Raw genomic sequence first — 18,577 nt, 5'->3', positions numbered from 1 at the left:
CAGGGTAACCAGGTTGTCCCATGTGAGGCTCACAGTCTTAATCCCAATTTTACAGATGAGGTAACTGAGGCACAGAGAAGTTAAGTGACTTGTCCAAAGTCACACAGCTGAGGAGTGGCGGAGCTGGGATTCGAACCCATGACCTCCCAAGCCTGGGCTCTTTCCACCTGTCTACCTAACGCTACTGAACTCTCCCTAGTGCTTAGTACAATACTCTGCCACAGTAAATGCTCAATGAGTACCATTGATGAATTAACTGCAAATACACTCAGTTTTACCATAAGGTCCTACCTATAATCTATTTTAGTGTCTCCCCCAGTAACGTAAGCTCCTTGAGGGAAGATATCACATGCGCTAACTCTTACACTCTTCCAAGTGTTAAGATTGTGTTGTGTGTAGAATTCATGCTCAGTTAGTAGATTGTCTAGAGAAATGTTTGTGTGCGTGAGCATGGAGTTAGTCAAAGTGAGACTGCTATGACACCAGTTTTGCTTAATGCAGGGTTCATTCAAAATAAACTTTCCTTGATAGAACATGGTTTACTGAAAGCAACTGGGAAAATGTAGTTGTCTATTAAGTGACAGTAGCAGGAATCGGCGGTTCATCGAACAGAGGCGGGTGTTCGTCGTCTGTGGCCAGACTGGAAGATCTTATCACCCAGTCAAAAATCTCATCTAGTTTCCAGCAATTTCCAGACGACATGTATAAATTCTGTTGCCTTTTCGCTTGATGGCAACTTGTATTTTTAATGGTATTAATAAATGTGTTTTATTAATATTAATTTAATGGTATCGATTAGTGTATTTTTAATGAATAATGTTGTTTACTAAGTGCTCGCTATGTGCCAGGCACTGTACTAAGCACTGGGGTAGATGCAAGATAATCACTCATTCGTTCAATAGTATTTATCGAGCGCTCACTATGCGCAGAGCACTGTACTAAGCGCTTGGAATGGACAATCCCCGTCCAGTGACGGGTTCGCAGTCTAAACGGGGGAGACAGCAAAGCGAAACAGAACAAAAAATCATGTCGGGTTAGACACAGTCCCTGTCGTACATGGGCCCCACAGTCTTAATTCCCATTGTATAGAGGGGATAACTGAGTCACAGAGAAGTTTAATGACCTGAGCAAGGTCACATGGAAGATAAATGGTGGAGCTGGGATTAGAACCCAAGACCTTTGACATCCAGGCCCGTACCCTTTCCACTAGGCCACACTGCTTGGTTGCTAACTGTGCGTGCTGTTAAGCAACGGGTGTTTTTGTCCGCCTGTCTCCCCCGATTAGACTGTAAACCCGTCAGGGGGCAAGGACGGTCTCTATCTGTTATCGGTTGGTCCATTCCAAGCGCTCAGTCCAGCGCTCTGCACATAGGAAGCGCTCAATAAAGACGACTGCAGGAATGATGGAATATGTGTCGCCCAACTGTGCATTCCGAGCGCTCAGGGCAGTGCTCCGCACCCCCGTAAGCGCTCAGTCAATAGGGTGGAAGGAAGGAAGGAAGGAATGAGTGAATGAGTGAGTGCCGGGCCGAAGGGGTGCGGGCCGGGCGGCGGCCGGGGCGCATGCGCGGACGCGGCGGCTCCCAGGGTGCTCGGCGGCCGGCGGCGGGAGGTAGGTGTGGGGGCGGGGAGGGGCTGGCGCGCTCCCGGCCCGGCGCGCTCCCGGCCCCCCGGCCCCCCCCCGGCCCCCCGGCCCCCCGGCCCCCCGGCCCCCCGGGGAGGGGCGGCCGCGGGGCTGGGGCTGGGGCTGGGGCTCCGGCTCCCCGCCGCCCCCGCTTCCACCGGTCTTCTCGCCGCGCAGCTCGGCTGCAATAACCGCTCCCAGCTCGCCCACAAAGGGGCCCCTCCCTCCCTCCCCTCTCCCCTCCTCCTCCCTCTCCCCTCTCCCCTCCTCCTCCCTCTCCCCTCTCCCCTCCTCCTCCCTCTCCCCTCTCCCCTCTCCCCTCCTCCTCCCTCTCCCCTCCTCCTGCCCTCCTCCCTTCTCCCTCTCTGTTCCTCTCTCCTTTTTTCCCTCTCCCCTCTTCTCCCTCTCCTCTTCTCTTCTCCCCTCTTTTCTCCCTCTCCCCTCTTCCTTCTCCCTCCCCCTTCTCTCCTCTTTTCTCCCTCTCCCCTTCTCCCCTTTTCCTTCTCCCTCTCTTCCTTCTCCCTCTCCCCTCTCCTCTTCTCCCCCTCCCCTCTTTTCTCCCTCTCCCCTCTTCCTTCTCCCTCCCCCCTCTTTTCTCCTTCTCCCCTCTTCTTCCACCCTCTTCCCTTCTCCCCTCCTTTCTCCCTGTCCCCCTTTCCCCCTTCCTTCCCCTTCTTCCCCCCCCTCCTTCTCCCTCTCTCCCCTTCCTTCTCCCTCTCCCCCTTCCTTCCTCCTCTCCCCCCTTCCTTCCCCTCTCCCCCCCTTGTTTCTCCCTCTGCCCCCTTTTCTCCCTCTGCCCTCTTTTTCCCTCTGCCTTCTTCCCTTCCCCCCTCTTTTCTCCCTCTCCCCTTCTCTCCCCTCTTTTCTCCCTCTCCCCTTCTCTCCCCTCTTTTCTCCCTCTCCCCTTCTCTCCCCTCTTTTCTTCCTCTCCCCTCCTCTTTTCTCTCTCCCACCCCCTTCCCTTTCCCCCCTCCTCCCTCTTCCCTCCTTCTTCCTCCCTCTCCCCTCCCCCTTCTTTCTCCCCCCTTCCCTTCTCCTCCCTCTTCCCTCCTCTCATTATTCTCCCCCTCTTCCTCCCTCCCTCCCCCCTGGCTTGTGCGAGAGGGAGCTGGATCCCTGCTCTTGGAGAGAGAGAGGGAGGGAGTGGGGTGGGGGGAAGAGAAAACTAAGGAGAGGGGAGAGTGTTAAAGGAAGGGGACAGGAAAAGGGAAAGATTGAGGGTTGGAGGGGGTCGAGGGAGGGGAAGTTTGGAGCGAGAAGATTGGGGTGGGGAAAGGGGAGTGGGCAGCATTGAGGGTCAAAGGATCATTTTTACCACAATTGCCAGGGAGAAAAGGAATGGAGTTCAAACCGTTCAGGGTAGTGGAATCAGGATTTCTTGCTTCTCTGCCTTCCCTTGACCTACTTAGCTGGGGAACCCTGGGATTAATATCAGTATGCAAGTACTCAAAATGTCTGGGACATTCACGGGGCATTTTCCCAGGAGAAGTTTAGAATAATCCAAAACATCGAGATAAAAAAAGCGAGCATTTCTGCAACACGTGGATTACATTCTTGGCAAACCGTCCCTTAAGGAAAAAATGCCTTGTAGTACTCATCCCGTATCTGATGCTCTGTGCGTGCACACAACTGTTGCTGTTGACCTCTCGCCTCCGTGATCCGTTCAGTCAGATGTCTGTTGGTGGATGAGTTCCGTCATCCTGCCGTCAATCGTTCCTACCTTAATTCGGTGCATTGCTTATTTTTTATGATTTATGTGAACAATTAAGGTGGGCATGTATTTTAAACCCACCAGGCATTTTTATTATAAGAGAAATCCGTAAAAAACTGTGGTCACTATAAGCTTCAGGCAAAGGACCCTGTTAGATGATGGGTGGTTGGTGGGGTGGAGGATGGGGAGAGAAACTGTGGAGGCAAGAACAGTGTTAGGTTGGGAGGGGAGGCACCTCAAGAGTTTGCATCAATCACTCAGTTTATTGCATTTTTTTAATGGTATTAAGTGCTTACTATATATCAGGTGCCATTCCAAGCACTGGGCAAATACAAGTTAATCAGGCTGGGTACAGTCCCTCTCTCAAATGGGGGTTACAGTCTAAGTAAGAGGGAGTTCCTTGTGTATAATCAGGGAATGTGTCTGCTAATTCGGTTTTATTGTACTCTCCCAAAGCACTTAGAACACGCTCTGCGCATATACCATATGCAAATACCAATGATTGATTATTGAATTCTTGCTGTGTGCAGAGCACCAACTACTTAGAGAGTCCAATATAATAGTTGGTAGACATGTTCCCTGCCCCAAGGAGCTTTTGTGTGTGTGTTGGTGGGAGAGAGGGGGATTTTGAGGGAATAGAGGCTGCCCTCCCTCTCTTCCTCCTTCACCTCTTGCCTTCTCCTTCCCTCTAACCTTTTCCATTGTTCCCACCCATTTCCAAAATTCCCTCAGTTGGATTCTCCTAGTAGCAGATTGATAAGAAGCCAACTCGTTGAGGGCAGGAATCACGTCTACCGACTCATACTGTATTCTCCCATGTGCCCTTTACCCACACTGTGTGCTCAATAAAAATCACTGATTGATTGAAGTTCTTGAATCATGCACAGCAGTTTATAGGAACCAGTAAATTATTTTTGGCAAGTGAATTGGCTGCCATATTAATCCTCTCAGATATGTTTTTTTTATGGTATGTTTTAAGCGCTTCTTATGTGCCAAGCACCGTACTAAGCGCTGGGGAAGAATCAAGTTAATCAGGTTGGACACAGTCCATGTCTCCAATGGGGTTCACAGTCTTAATCCCCATGTTGCAGATGAGGTAACTGAGATACAGAAAAGTTATTTGCCCAAGAGCTTAGAACGCAAGTCCTTCCGACTTTCAGGCCCATCTTCTATCCACTAGGCCATGATGCTTCTCTTGGTAGTAATTTTCTGCCCTCTTGAAATTGGCAGTTCTCTAGGTCCATCTCTGGCCTTGCGAGCCACTTCTTTTCCCCTCTCCAAGAGAATAATCTATTCGGATAGGAGCTGGGCCCGTTGGTCTGGCCACTTTTTCCCCCTCTCCAAGAGAAAAATCTATGCAGACAGGAGCTGGGCCCATTGGTCCACATGAGTAGCAGACGGGGTATATCCATGATGACTGCTTTGGTGATTTTACCCTCATCCTGGCCCTTCCTCCTACAGCAGATTGTACCTTCATTCCTGGGATCAAGGAAATGTCTGTTAGTGGGAGGGAAAGAGCTCAATTTGTGGTCATGGCCAAAAGTTCTTTAGAAAACAGGAAGTTCGTTGGCAAGAGATAATGGCAAAGTGGGTGAAGAATAAATGAAACCTAAAACGCTTTGGTTGCTCTCTCATCGTTAATGACATGTCAGGTGTTAATGTTGGGGTAGCGAGACTATTTTGGATTAAGTGCATAATCTCTGGCTAGATAATTTATTTTTAAACTCTGCCTTTTAGTTGGTGCTCAGGGAAAAGTTAAATATTTTCCAACTGGTAAAATCAGTTGATTCCCAATAGAGCCACTTTGAGGACCGAAATTGTGCTAATTCCTATATCATTTGAATGGAGCTTTTCCTTCTAGTAATGTTTTTCTGGAAAAAAAGCCACACACACCAAGAAGCAGTAAGAAAAGTTTATATACTAACATTTTCTAGGAAGTGGTTCGCATCCATATGGTGATCAAATACATTCATTGGTTTGTAAGCGAATAAAGAAGCAAAATATACATTGTTAATCACATTTCTATAAATGACTTGACATCCTGTGAAAGTTGAGACTTTTATTTAAAATCTAATCTGTTTTTGTCCTTTCCTCAGTCTAGATACACATTGATTTTTGTGTGTTTGTTTTTTTAGTTTCATAAACAGAAATAGAAAAGGCCAAAAGTAATAGAAAAAGTCCTTTGCTGATATTGAAAAAAAGATCCTATAGAGCTACTAATTAAAAGAGCGACTTAATTATATGCATACATTAGGTTAGTTTGCCCTGGGGTTCTTTTCCCGAAGAGATTCAGCCTCAGGAAAAACTGGGTACCTTTCCTCCCTATACTCCCTCTCCCTGTTATGCTATTTTCCACAAGTGGGGGGGCATTTGCACTCAGGAAGGCACTGCTTTTGCAGACATTTAATCTGGGTCTTTGCTGAGTCAGCAGAGGTGATTTTGTTTTGTTTTTAATGGCGTACCCATTTACTCCTTAGGTTAAGTATCTAGAAATTAGAGATTTGGAACAAAGAAAAATGTCTGGATTCCCTAGTTCTGGTCTCAGCTCGGTCTCGTCCTTGATGTGTGGTGGTAGGTAAAATCAGGCATTTCCTGAGCCAGAGGGTTTCCATCTGCCAAGGAAGAATAGTCGTACTCGCCATTTACCTCTTTATTCGTACGTGAAGATCAGCAGAGTGATGGGTTTGCATCATTATTTCTGAACCTCGGGTTGCAATAATAAAATGCATTATTAGTATGGTTACTCTGTTATTATTACTATTATTCTTGGGTAATCCACAACGTCATCTTGTAAAAGAGAGTTCCAAGGTTCTAATTTGGACTATGAATAATAAAAAGTAAAGGAAGGCTCAAAAGGTTTTGAGACTTCTGAAAACTGCTTAGTACTGTATTTTGCACACAGTAAGAACTCAATCAATACTACTGATTGATTGCATATTCAAATTATTGTATTTTGTTTTGATGTGTAATACATTTGAATATTCATGTACTCAAACCCTACACAGAGAAACAACAATTCTTAAACCCATCTATTTTAATAAGGTAAGATTTGAGTAGAGATGAAAATGTCATTTAATTGACTTGACTGATTTGGCAATCAAGACCCAGATTCTTAAATTCCGGTTTGTTTTTTAATCTTAAAAAACCTGGATTCTGCAAAAAGCATTTTCAAACGTAGCTCGTCTCTTAAACAACAGAAAAGATATTCAACTAAAAATGAATTTGATCGGTCCATTCGGAGCTACCACCTTACTAGTATGGCTAAGATTACTGTTGTTGCAATGAAATGACAAACTCCAAGTAATAATGTTACCTACATTTATCATTTTCCGCCTTAAGTGGTCATACTTTAATATTCATTGGCCAGATCTTCCATATTTGATCCCTGTTTCATATTTGGTTCATGAATTTTGAAGTGTGCATGCATCTGTTAAAAGCAAATATATGGGCAGAGAAATTCCCAGAGGAAAATTAATAGCAGGTGGTATTCATTTTTCACATTATTACATTAAAGGAAAGCTCTTTGTATTCTGTTCGCATTCCATTAGGTGTCCCAGGAAAGAAAACAGTCAAGGCAACATTTTACTAGGTTTTTCTCTGAACTCTTATTTTTTTTCTGTTTTTTGTACCGATTTTATTTTCCTAACAGTGGAATAATTGAAACTCCAAAAATAGGGTCTCGAGGGCCGTTGGCTCACTGGGAAGACTACCGCTCTGGGAATCAGGAGACCTGGCGTTCTGCGTCCAGCTGGCTAACGTGGACAAAGATCGTCTTCACGCCTCGTCGTAATGCAGCCCCGTTCACCTCCTCGCTTGTTGCACTCTGTATTCCAGTGGGAACGTGACTTGATGGGGACAATCAATCAATCAATCAATGATATGTGTGCAGAGTACTTTTCTAAGAGCTTGGGAGCGTACAAACAGAAACTCCTAACCATTGGCTTTGAGACACTCAATCACCTCAATACGTCTGTGGCACCTCAATCTGTGACCTCCCCAAGAGTATTCTCCCCAACCTCACGACACTCGTCTACCGATCTTTAAATCTTATATTATAAATTACTTATATTAACGTCTGTCTCCCCCTCTGTAAGCTTATGGACAGGGGATGTGTCAGCTAATTCTTTTGTATTGTACTCTTCCAAGTGCTTAGTACAGAGCCCTGCACGTAGTAAGTGCTCAAATAATAATAATCGATTAATGGATTGAATCAGCTCTCCCCTGAGCCTTATCATGAGCTGATCTGCTGCATCCCAACCCGCACGCTCTGGTCCTCTAATGCCAACCTACTACTCGATCTTGCCTATCCCACACCAACTCCTTGATCCCCTTCCTCGGTGGGGACTGGCACTCCTTCCCCCTTCCTAGCTGATGGTCTCCCCACTTCAAAGCTCCCTAAAATACACTTCTCCAAGAGCCTTCTCTGACTGAGCTCTCATTTCCCCTATCTGTCCTCCCCTCTGAGTTATAATAATAATGATGTTAAGCGCTTACTATGGGCCACGCACTCTTCTAAGCGCTGGGGTAGATACAAGGTAATGACGTCATCCCACATGGGGCTCACAGTTTCCTTCCCTGGTGTACAGATGAGGTAACTGAGGCACAGAGAAGTGAAGTGACTTGCCCAAGGGCACAAAGCATACAGGGTGGAGCCGGGATTAGAACCCCAGCCCTCTGACTTCCAAGCCCCCGCTCTTTCCACTAAGCCATGCTGCTTCTCTGCGCACTTGACTGGGTACCCAGTTTGCTATTCACTCCAACATTTTTAGCACTTCTATAAATATCCCCATACTCTAATATTTCCCTTATCTCTAATTTATTTTTATGTCTGTCTCCCCCTGCCTACTGTAAACTCCTTTTGGGCAGGGATGGTGGCTCCCAATTCTGTTGAACCTTCCCAAGTGCTTAGCACAGTGCTCTGCACACAGTGCTCAGTAAATATTGTGGATGCAATTCATTGTCATATTAAGCGCTTACAGTGTGCAGAGCACTGTACTAAGCGCTTGGGAAAGTACAATAAAACAGTGAAAAGTGACATTCCCTGCCCACAGTGAGTTCGCTGTCTACAATAGAGTTGGCAGACTCTATCCAAGGGAATGCGTCTGTTAGATTGAACCTCTTCCAAGGGCTTAGTACAGTGCTCTGCACACAGTAAGCACTCAATAAATACGACTGACTCGGCCAAAAGGAGCTCATAGCCAAGAGGGGGAGGTGGACATTAAAGTAAATCGGATCATCAATTAATCCATTGAATTTATTGAGCCTTTACTATGTGCAGGGCGATGTACTAAGCGCTGCACTGTACTAAGAGTACTAGAGAATTAGCATAACAAGCTTACAGTCTAGAGGGGAGACAGAAATTAACACAAATCAATAATTATAGTATATAATTTAGAGAAGCAGCGTGGCTCAATGGAAAGAGCCCGGGCTTGGGAGTCAGAGGTCATGGGTTCGAATCCTGGATCGACCACTTGACAGCTGTGTGACTGTGGGCAACTCACTTAACTTTTCTGTGCCCCAGTTACCTCATCTGTAAAATGGGGATTAACTGTGAACCTCATGTGGGACAGCCTGATTACCCTGTATCTACCCCAACACTTAGAACAGTGCTCTGCACATAGTGAGTGCTTAACAAATACCAACATTATCATTATTATTATTAATTAATGTGGGACTGGAGGTTGGGGGAAAATCAAACGTTCAAAGGTCACAGATCCAAGTGCATAGGTGATGCAGAAGGAAGAGAGAGGGAAAATAGTGGAGCATAAGGATATGTACATGAGTGATGCCGGGATGGGGTGAATATCACGTACTTGAACGGCACTGCAGAAGCCACAAGAACCCTAAGCAATTCCCGGAGCAGATTTGGGGTCCAAAGTTTCAGGAAACTCCATCATTATCATCACAGGATGTTATGTATTTAAGAGATAACTGTGATTATCCAAAAGATTTTTTTGCCAAGCTCTCGTCCGAGTGGTCAGAATTCTGTTCATTGTCGATTCTGCTTTGAATATTAAAATTTCCTTTTTTTCTTTCCAGATCTCCATTATCATGGAAGCAGAAGGAGAGTTCTTGGGAGAAAAGAAGTTCAAGCAGTGTTGTGCAGATTTTATTAAACACTCCCAGAAGATAGGTGACGGATGGGAGTGGAAGCACTTAAAGGTATGAACAGAAATCGGTTTAGGTAAGACTTAAGGCTAGGTTGTCCATAGAACAGTGAATGTTAAAAGACAATCTTGCTATCATTTATTCTTTCTGGGAAGTTCACCTCCATTTTTAACTTAATTAAAAAAGAAATAACTAAAGTGATGATAAATTATATTTAGTTGGATCGTTTTGTATGTATGCACTTATAATCGATATCATCCCCTAATGAAAGACGTTTAAAATACTCCTGATAAGCATGTTAACCTCATACAAGGAGTAAGGAAAGCCTGGGCCCTGGATATGGTTTGCTAGCATTCAAGTAAGTGTTGGATGCCATGTTTGTTTTGTCTGGGGCCCTAATAGAGTACCCTGCACCCAGTGGGGTTCAGTAAATGCTATCGCTACTACGACATGGGTCAATGCCCAGGCAAATGTCCCAATTCTGTCCTCTGAGGCAAGTCTGGTAAGGGCCAAGATAAGTAGAGAAAGGTGTGTGATTCAATCTGGATGGGCCGGGCTGGGTCAGCTCCGGGCCATAGGGCACCCGGGAGGTCACATCTGTACCGGGGTTGGTCAATGGGCCCAACTAACCTGGACATGTTCTAGGGGAGACGTGAATCCAGGAGTTGGCCATTTCCTCTGACCTCCCGGGGAGTGGACCCATCTCTGGGCTTTCTTGGAACACGCCACCAAACACAAACATCTCACCAATTCCATACCTACACTTATTTCTCCTAGCAAATTATTGAAATAGCGTGAATAACTTCAATTTCATTGAGCTGGAGGCTGCTCTCCATTTGTGCGCTGGCTACAAGACTGCCTTCAGCGGGTAGCAGGGAGGGATCCTGTGCACCAACTCTATTATACGGTATTCTCCCAAGTGCTTGGTACCCAGTTCTGCACCTAGGAAGCGCTCAATAAATACGATTGATGATTATTGCAGAATCCCAGCTGAGAGGGCAGCCAACAGCCCCAGGTTGTTGATTCACTTGAGCTGCATTTGGATGCTTCCCCAGCCCGGGCAATTGGTTCCTGCATTTATGCCACCCAAAAGATGCTTCCACTGCTTAGGGAATGAGCAGAGCGGCTGGACCTGGTTCCGGGGAGCCATCTCCGGGTTCGTCTCTCTTACTCCGTTGCGGGGTGTCTGAAGCTCAGTCCCCTGGAGTGAGGAGGGACCGGGTGAAAGAGGGAAAGTCGGATTGCCCTTCTTGGACTGTGGGCCTGGGGATTTGAGCAAAGTGAAGTCTGCTGTGGTATTTGCCTCCTGGCAGTCGTTTTACTATGGATTTCCAGTTTGGTTCCCTCTCTGATCAGGCACAATCCCTGAAAAAAGTACCTGATGCTTCGAGCGGCATCCTTCCCTCTACAAAACAACTAACAATTTCCAGAAACAGGGCATCCCAGTCTGTCTGGATGCAAAATTGTGGCTTTAACACATATTTTCCCTTAGGCAGTTTGCCCATATGGAATCGCTGAGAGGGAGTGAAGCCAAAATGATTTCCAGCTGATGTCAGGAAACTGTAGAAAATATTCTGTATAGATGTTTCCTAGGAGAGTATCAGAATTCATTTTAAGCAATGCCTTTTTTATATCAGCTTATTTTTCTTAGAGACCTCTTGCACACAGTGACTTGTGCCCATCCTATTTTGAAATCTTGGGCAAACTCCTTGTAGACAGTCACCTTAATGGGGCCTCGCAGAAAGATATTGAAAATTTCTTATCTTTAAAACACTTTTGCCAGTCTGCAAAATTCGCAATGCCCACCTGCCTGAGTCTGTGATTGTTATTGCAGTTGCACACCTGATGTCATTGAGCATCATAAGTCTGGAGTTTTATTTTAATTCTTACATTGTCTACTGTCTCCTCTCTTTAATCCCTAGTTTAATTTCCTTCAATTCCTGAGCCTGTTGAGTTGTGATAATTTGCACAGCTTTTTTTTTTTTTTAGTTTCCTGAAAGACAGAATATTCCTGGGTTGTAAACAAAAGTCAGTAATTGTATTTCTAGTCCCATCTCTGTTGCGGACTTCGTGTCGATAACGTGGGGAATTTGCTACCTCTTTGTTTAGATTCTTGAGCCAGAAAATGGAGGTGATCACATTTAGCAGTAGGATGACATAATGGTGAAAGATAATTAAAATATTTTATGAGTAGAGCATAATCAGTAAACTCTACAAGAATAAAATAAATCATAGTGCCAATATACAAGCTGATGAATAGAGAGAAAAAAGAGCAGATGTCTCCAGATGGAACAGGCTTAGCTGCAGAGGTAAATAACCCACCCCCTAACTGTGGGGGTCCCTCGAGGTTCAGTCCTGGGTCCTCTTCTGTTCTCTGTCTACACTCATTCCCTTGGAGAACTCATTTGCTCCCTTGGCTTCGTCTTTGTACAGATGATACCCAAATCTACATCTCCTCCCCTGATCTCTCTCCTTCTCTCCAGCTCGCATCTCCCACCTTCAAGACATCTCTACTTGGATGTCCTCCCGTCACCTCAAACTTAACGTGTCTAAAACAGAGCTCCTTATCGTCCAATCCCAAACCCTGACCTCTCCCTCACTTTCACGTCACTGTAGACGACACCACCATCCTTCCCATCTCACAAGCTTGTAACCTTTGCATTATTCTTGAGTCCTCTCTTTCATTCGACCCACATATTCAGCATCACCAAATCCTGTTTAAAATCCACCCTTTCCTTTCCATCCAAACTGGTACCACGTTAATACAGTCACTCATCCTATCCCGCCTAGATTATCGCATCAGCCTCCTTGCTGACCTCCCATCCTCCTGTCTCTCCCCACTCCAGTCCATACTTCACGCCGCTGCTCGGATCATCTTTCTACAAAAACGTTCAGGACATGTCAGCCTCCTCCCCCTCCCCCCCTTTCAAAAATCTCCAGTGGGTGCTTATCCACCTCTGTATCAAACAAAAATTCCTCCCCATTGGTTTTAAAGCAGTCCATCACCCTGCCCCCTCCTACCTCACCTCACTTCTCTCCTTCTACAACCCAGCCTGCATACTTCGCTCCTCTGGTGCTAACCTTCTCATTGCGCTCCTATCTCACCTCCGACCCCTGGCCCGTGTCCTGCCTCTGGCCTGAAGCTCCTCAGATCTGACACATTCTCCCCCTTCTTCAAAGCCTCATTGAAGGCACATCTCCTCCAAGAGACCTTCCCGGGCTAAGCCCCACTTTTCCTCACCTCCCACTCCCTTCTGCGTCACCCTGACTTGCTCCCTCTGCTCTCCCTGCCCCCTCACCCCACAACACTTATGGATATAGCTGTAATTTTATTTGTTTAAATTGATGTCTGCCTCCCCACCCCTAGACTGTGAGCTCATTGTGGACAGGGATTATCACTGTTTAATAATAATAATAATAATAATAATGGCATTTGGTAAGTGCTTACTATGTGCAAAGCACTGTTCTAAGCGCTGGAGAGGATACAAGTGATCAAGTTGTCCCACGTGGGGCTCACAGTCTTAAACCCCATTTTACAGATGAGGTAACAACTTCTCCACGCCTCAGTGACTTGCCCAAAGTCACACAGCTGACAAGCGGCGGAGTTGGGATTAGAACTCATGACCTCTGTCTCCCAAGCCCAGGGCTCTTTCCACTGAGCCACGCTGCGTACTTTCTCAAGGGCTTAGTACAGTGCTCTGCACACAGTAAGCGCTTAGTAAATATTATTGAATAGGAAAATTATGATTGAATACTTAAAGGACTCTCACAGTGTTTAGTACAGTGCCCTGCACACAGTAAGCCCTAAATCCATATTATTATCACAACTGTTATTTTTGCCTCTAGATTGTAAGCTTCTTGTGGGCAGGGAACATGTCTACCTATTCTGTTCTCTTGTACTCGCCCAAGTCCCTAGTACCGTGGTCTGCACACAGTGAGTGTTCAATAAATATGATTGATTACTAAAAATGAAGGAATGGGATGAGAGTTGCTTCTATTACCCTTTCTTCACCCTTCTAAATTTCAAATACCTCCCTGCCCTGAAACAAGCTAAGCCCCCTAAAATCGAATGCTTTGGAATGGAAAAATAATAAATCACTCCATTAACCCTTTCCTTTACCTCTTTGATCATACCTCTCCCTATTTTTCTCTGCATTTTTCTCTAATTGATCCTCTTAAAGGCCCCCTTTTAGATGCAGGGGTAAGAGGCGCTGAAGGCGTTTAGTTACACCTGTGGAAGGGCTTCCCTTCAAGCGGCTATTTTTTATGTGTAACTGAAATCGCTTGTGGCAGTTTGTACCCATAACTCACTGTGGATGGATAGAGAGAAAAACTAGGTAGTGCCTCCTCCTTTGAGTTGACCCTGTTGGGACATACTCAGTTAAAGAGTGCGGAGAGGAAGAAGAGCCAGGAGAAGAAGTTGAATGATGGACAAAGTAGAAAGAAAGGTGAGGTGAAAGTGATGGGGGAGATACCCAGACCCTTGATCCCCGATTCACTCCATCGCTTGTCTTCCTCCCCTCCTTTGACTCTTTGTCCTAGCAGAGAGGGGAGGGATGGGACATATAGAAGCACATGTGAGAAGCACGTAAGAAGCAGCGTGGCTTAGTGGAAAGAGCCTGGACTTGTGAGTCAGAGGACGTGGGTCTAATCCCAGCTCCACCACCTGACTGCTCTGTGACCTTGGGTAAGCCACTTAACTTCTCTGTGCCTCAGTTACCTCATCTGTAAAATGGGGATTAAGACTGTGAGCCTCATGTGGGACAACCTGATTACCTTATATCTCCCCCAGCGCTTAGAACAGTGCTTGGAACATAGGTGCTTAAATACCATAATAATAATTATTATTGGTGAGGAACATTTGGTTCCAGGGCTTAGGGAAGGGCTAGGAGATTAGGGTCAGGTTAGCGGAAAGAGCTCCGGCCTCGGAATCAGAGGATCTGGCTTCCGATCCTGGCTCTGCCGCTTATGTGATGTGTGACCTTGGAAAAGTCACTTCACTTCTCTGGGTCTCAGTTCCCTCTAGTCTGTAAGCTTGTTGTGGGCAGGGGACACGTCCACCGACTCTGTTATATTGAATTCTCTCAAGCACTGAATACAGTGCTCTGCACAAGGTAAGTGTTCAATAAATAAGATTGGTTGATTGATTGTAAAGTGGGAAATAAATCCTCACTCCGATTTAGATCGTGAGCCCCGTGTGAGACAGTCTGTGCTCGACCTGATGATCTTGTCTGTACAGGACCTGGCACATAGTAAGCCCTGAATGAGAGCTATTAAGAAAAAAAAAAGTATAGTTTTGGTGAAACCAATGCCAGAGGAAGTCTAAGAGAAGGAAATTGCCCACAGCACCAAAGGTAACTGAAAGGTTGAAGAGGCTTAAGACAGAGCAGAGTTCATTAGATTTTGTCATAAAGAAGTCACTGCAAATCCTGAAGGGCACAGTCTTGGTAGAATGAAGAGGACAAAACCTGGATTGCAAGGAGTCAAGAAGGAGTTGATAGAGAGAAGTAGAGGGAGTGGGCATATCCAACCCTTTCAAGTTGTTTATACAGGAATGGATTGGTGCAGTGAGGTTGAGTATAAGAAAAACTTGGGTGTATTTAAAGGCTTAGGGAAAGAGTCAGGGGAGAGTATGAAGGAATTGTATTTATTTTATTTTCTTAGTGCCGGATCTATTAAGTGGATTGTCAAAAATAAGGTTTTCACTTAATTCTGGACAGACTAGTTTTATTCTGATAAATGGCATCATCTATTGTGACCCTAATTTTCATCTCTGTCACCTCTCATTTGGGAGTGCATATTTTCGATCAGAAAAATTTTCAGATAATCCAGTTTGATAGTCAAAGATGGAACCAATAAATGAAAAATTTTAAATTTCACTCTGCTGTTATGTTATTATCTATTCACTAGACTGTAGTGAATTTTATTGAGCAAAAGGGAATTTTCCCACTTAAATTTTTCTTAGTATGTGTAGGTGAGGGTGATGGTAATATTTTGGGGGAGAGAGAGAGAGAGAGAGCAAGAGTAGTGTGGGTGTCAAATGTAAAGATCACCAAAGTAACAGAAACTGCAAATTGGGCTTTGTGAAAAAAGATGGTAGCCTAAAAGACTAATTAATAAACTTTGAACTTAGAAAACTTGATTTTTATTGTATTTGTATTTGTTTCTGCTTGACTTATTGTATAAAGCATTAATCTCCCAGTCAGTAAAATCCTTTGGGGAGAAGCTGAATAGGCATCTCTTCCTACAGTTGTGTAATTCTTATGAATCTGTAACACAATATGGAGCTCCAGACTTCAAGAGAACAAAACCAAATAAGCCTCTATCTATTCTTCCTTTAACGAAGCTAAAGAAAAGGAATGTGTTTGGTTAATCTTGGTGGGGAAGAGGAAATTTAACCCGGAGCAACAGTCGAAAACATGCTGTACTACTAAACATTTAATCCTAGTTGGTTACATTTGGCTTCTCATTCATAATTTATTGAATGTAGTGAAATGATTCATCCCTTTAGTATATGTGAATTTTTACTAGTTATTTCAGGAAGAACAGATTGTGTCATTTATGAATTAGATACTTCTGAACATCATGACTTTTTAGACCATTGACAGTGGATTTAGGGATGAATAGTTACAGTTTTTTTTTTAAAGACACATTTCCTTGTGGGGGCAGGCAAAATATTAGGCTCAGAATTACAAAGCACCCTTTCTTTAAGGTAACCTTAGATTTCAGTCAAAGGGTATGTTTATGAGGGGTTTATTCAGTACAGAATGATGCTGTGACTTTCTATCGGGAATTCAATACTTGGGTAAAAGTTTGAACTCTCTGTGAAAGGGAAAGCCTTCGTTGGAAATAGTGGAATGAACCAGATTTTTGTTCTCACAACTAAAAGAAAAAAAATTTACCATTTTTTAACGAGCCATCTTGGCGACTCTGAGATTCCAAGTCACGATTAAAAACTAGGTCACTATTCAGTGGCTTCATTTATATGAGGCACATCTGGGAGAGAAAAGTTTTCTTGAAATAAATTAGTGTATCAAAGGCCATCTGGAAATATTTCATGCTCTGTGTGTTTTTATTGATAGTGTGATGTTGTCTACCTACCACGATTAAGGATATGGTTTTTGTTTAAAATTATTATTTAATCCTTTCTAGAGTGATACTAAGAACTAGCTTGGTATACAGAATACAGAATCACTGTTATGTCCAACAGATATTTATTGGGGATCTACTGCGAGTAAAATCTCATTGTGGGCAGGGAACGTGCCTACTAACTCAGCAATATTGTACTTTCCCCCGCACGTAGTATAGTGGTCTGCACTCAGTAAGTGCTCAATAAATATGATTGATTGTTTATCACACAGGAGATGCAAAGAGAGTTTACAGAGTATGCATAAAAACCTCCCAACTGTTGACCAGGGGCTTATGAAAAAGAAAAGAAGTAGGATTGCTAGATGTTTCCAGGCAATTTGCGCTAATCAGAAATGTATGATTTCTGGATTTTAAATACATCCTTCGTCCTCTGATGCAGTGGTCTGAGTAGCATCTGTTAATTCCTAAAGTTGCTTATCCAGTGACATCTATTTCTTGATTCTATTTATCTTGATTCTATTTATTTGCTATTGTTTTAATGAGATGTTCTTCCCTTTGATTCTATTTATTGCTATTGTTCTTGTCTCCCCCGATTAGACTGTGAGCCCGTCAAAGGGCAGGGACTGTCTCTATCTGTTACCGATTTGTACATTCTAAGCGCTTAGTACAGTGCTCTGCACATAGTAAGTGCTCAATAAATACTATTGAATGAATGAATTTCTCTATCCTGTTCAGTACCCATCCTTCTACCTAAGGATCTTCTCCCCTACTGGAAGCTTCAGCTTTAGATGACCCAGCTGGATGTGGGTAATTTTTTCAATAAGTTGTCAGAAGTAGATCACTGAATATTATCTCGGGGTTGATGTCGCTTTTTAACCTCTTTTAGTTTTACTTCAACCTCTAAGTATAAGGGGTTGAGAAACTCAGGCCTTTTTCCTTAGATACCATTTCTTAACTTCACATATAAGGAAATCTGGCAATGAATTTGAACCAAATCAGAATACAAAATGAAATAAAAGCCGATGTGGTAGGTTAGTCATCTGAAGTTGATCTCTATGTAGGTACCATTCATTCATTCAATAGTATTTATTGAGTGCTTAATATGTGCAGAGCACTGTACTAAGCGCTTGGAATGTACAATTCGGCAACAGATAGAGACAATCCCTGCCCAGTAATGGGCTCACAGAGACATGAATTCAGGGTAATCTGGTCATGCAATATTTGACCTGTCTGTCTAGCATGGTATTTTGTCTCTTAGAGTGGCAAGACGATACTTTTTTATGGTATTTAAGTGCTTACTATGTGCCAGGTACTGTACTGAGCACTGGGATGAATACAAATTAATCAGGTTGGACACAGTCCATGTTCCACATGGGGCTCACGGTCTTAATCCCCTTTTTACAGATGAGGTAAATGAAGTACAGAGAAGTTAAGTGACTCACCCGAGGTCACACAGCAGACAAGTGGTGGAGTTAGGATTTGAACTCAGGTCCTTCTGACTCACAGGCCCTGCTCTTTCCACTTGAGAGGAGTAGTGCAGTGGTCCCTCCTTGACATCCATCCTCAATCAATCAATCAATCAATCAATTAGTGATATTTATTAGGAACATACTGTGTTCAGATCACTATACGAAGCACTTGGGAAAGTACAATAGAGTGGAGAGGAATGATCTGTGCCCTTGAGGGGCTTACAATCTAGTTGGAGAGACAGGCATTAAAATAAATTTCAGGTAGGAGATCCTATTCAATCCTATTAGGTGAGAGCCATTTCCTTTCCAAATCATTCCGTGGAGGCAGGAGAGGAAGGATTGTACCATACCATCATTCCCAAACTTGTGGTGGCCATTTGTAGGCCTCACTAAACCTTTCTCATTCCCTCCTACAATACTGCCTGTAGTAAATCACTTGCAGCCATTTATCTGTGAATTTATCCCAACCCCTCTTAAACCTACTGGGATTTTTGATCCATACACTTCCTGTGATAATAAATTCCATATGCTTACCGGACTATGTTTGAAGGCGTGTTTCCTTTTATTGGTTTTGAA

General features: G+C 44.1%; 1 protein-coding gene across 1 annotated transcript in view; it reads left to right on the top strand.

Moving 5' to 3' along the window:
* Positions 1–1,571: 1,571 nt before the first annotated feature.
* ATG10 (autophagy related 10) overlaps positions 1,572–18,577 on the top strand; it is a 192,561-nt gene continuing 175,555 nt past the window's right edge. The window contains exons 1-2 of the mRNA XM_007656389.2: positions 1,572–1,612; positions 9,375–9,497. Coding sequence (XP_007654579.1) covers positions 9,387–9,497 — 111 coding nt within the window. The 5' untranslated portion in view covers positions 1,572–1,612; positions 9,375–9,386. The remainder of the gene's footprint in view (positions 1,613–9,374; positions 9,498–18,577) is intronic.

Source organism: Ornithorhynchus anatinus, chromosome 1 (assembly GCF_004115215.2).
Source record: "Ornithorhynchus anatinus isolate Pmale09 chromosome 1, mOrnAna1.pri.v4, whole genome shotgun sequence".
NCBI classification, from domain to species: domain Eukaryota; kingdom Metazoa; phylum Chordata; class Mammalia; order Monotremata; family Ornithorhynchidae; genus Ornithorhynchus; species Ornithorhynchus anatinus.
This window is presented reverse-complemented; position numbering and strand designations above follow the sequence as displayed.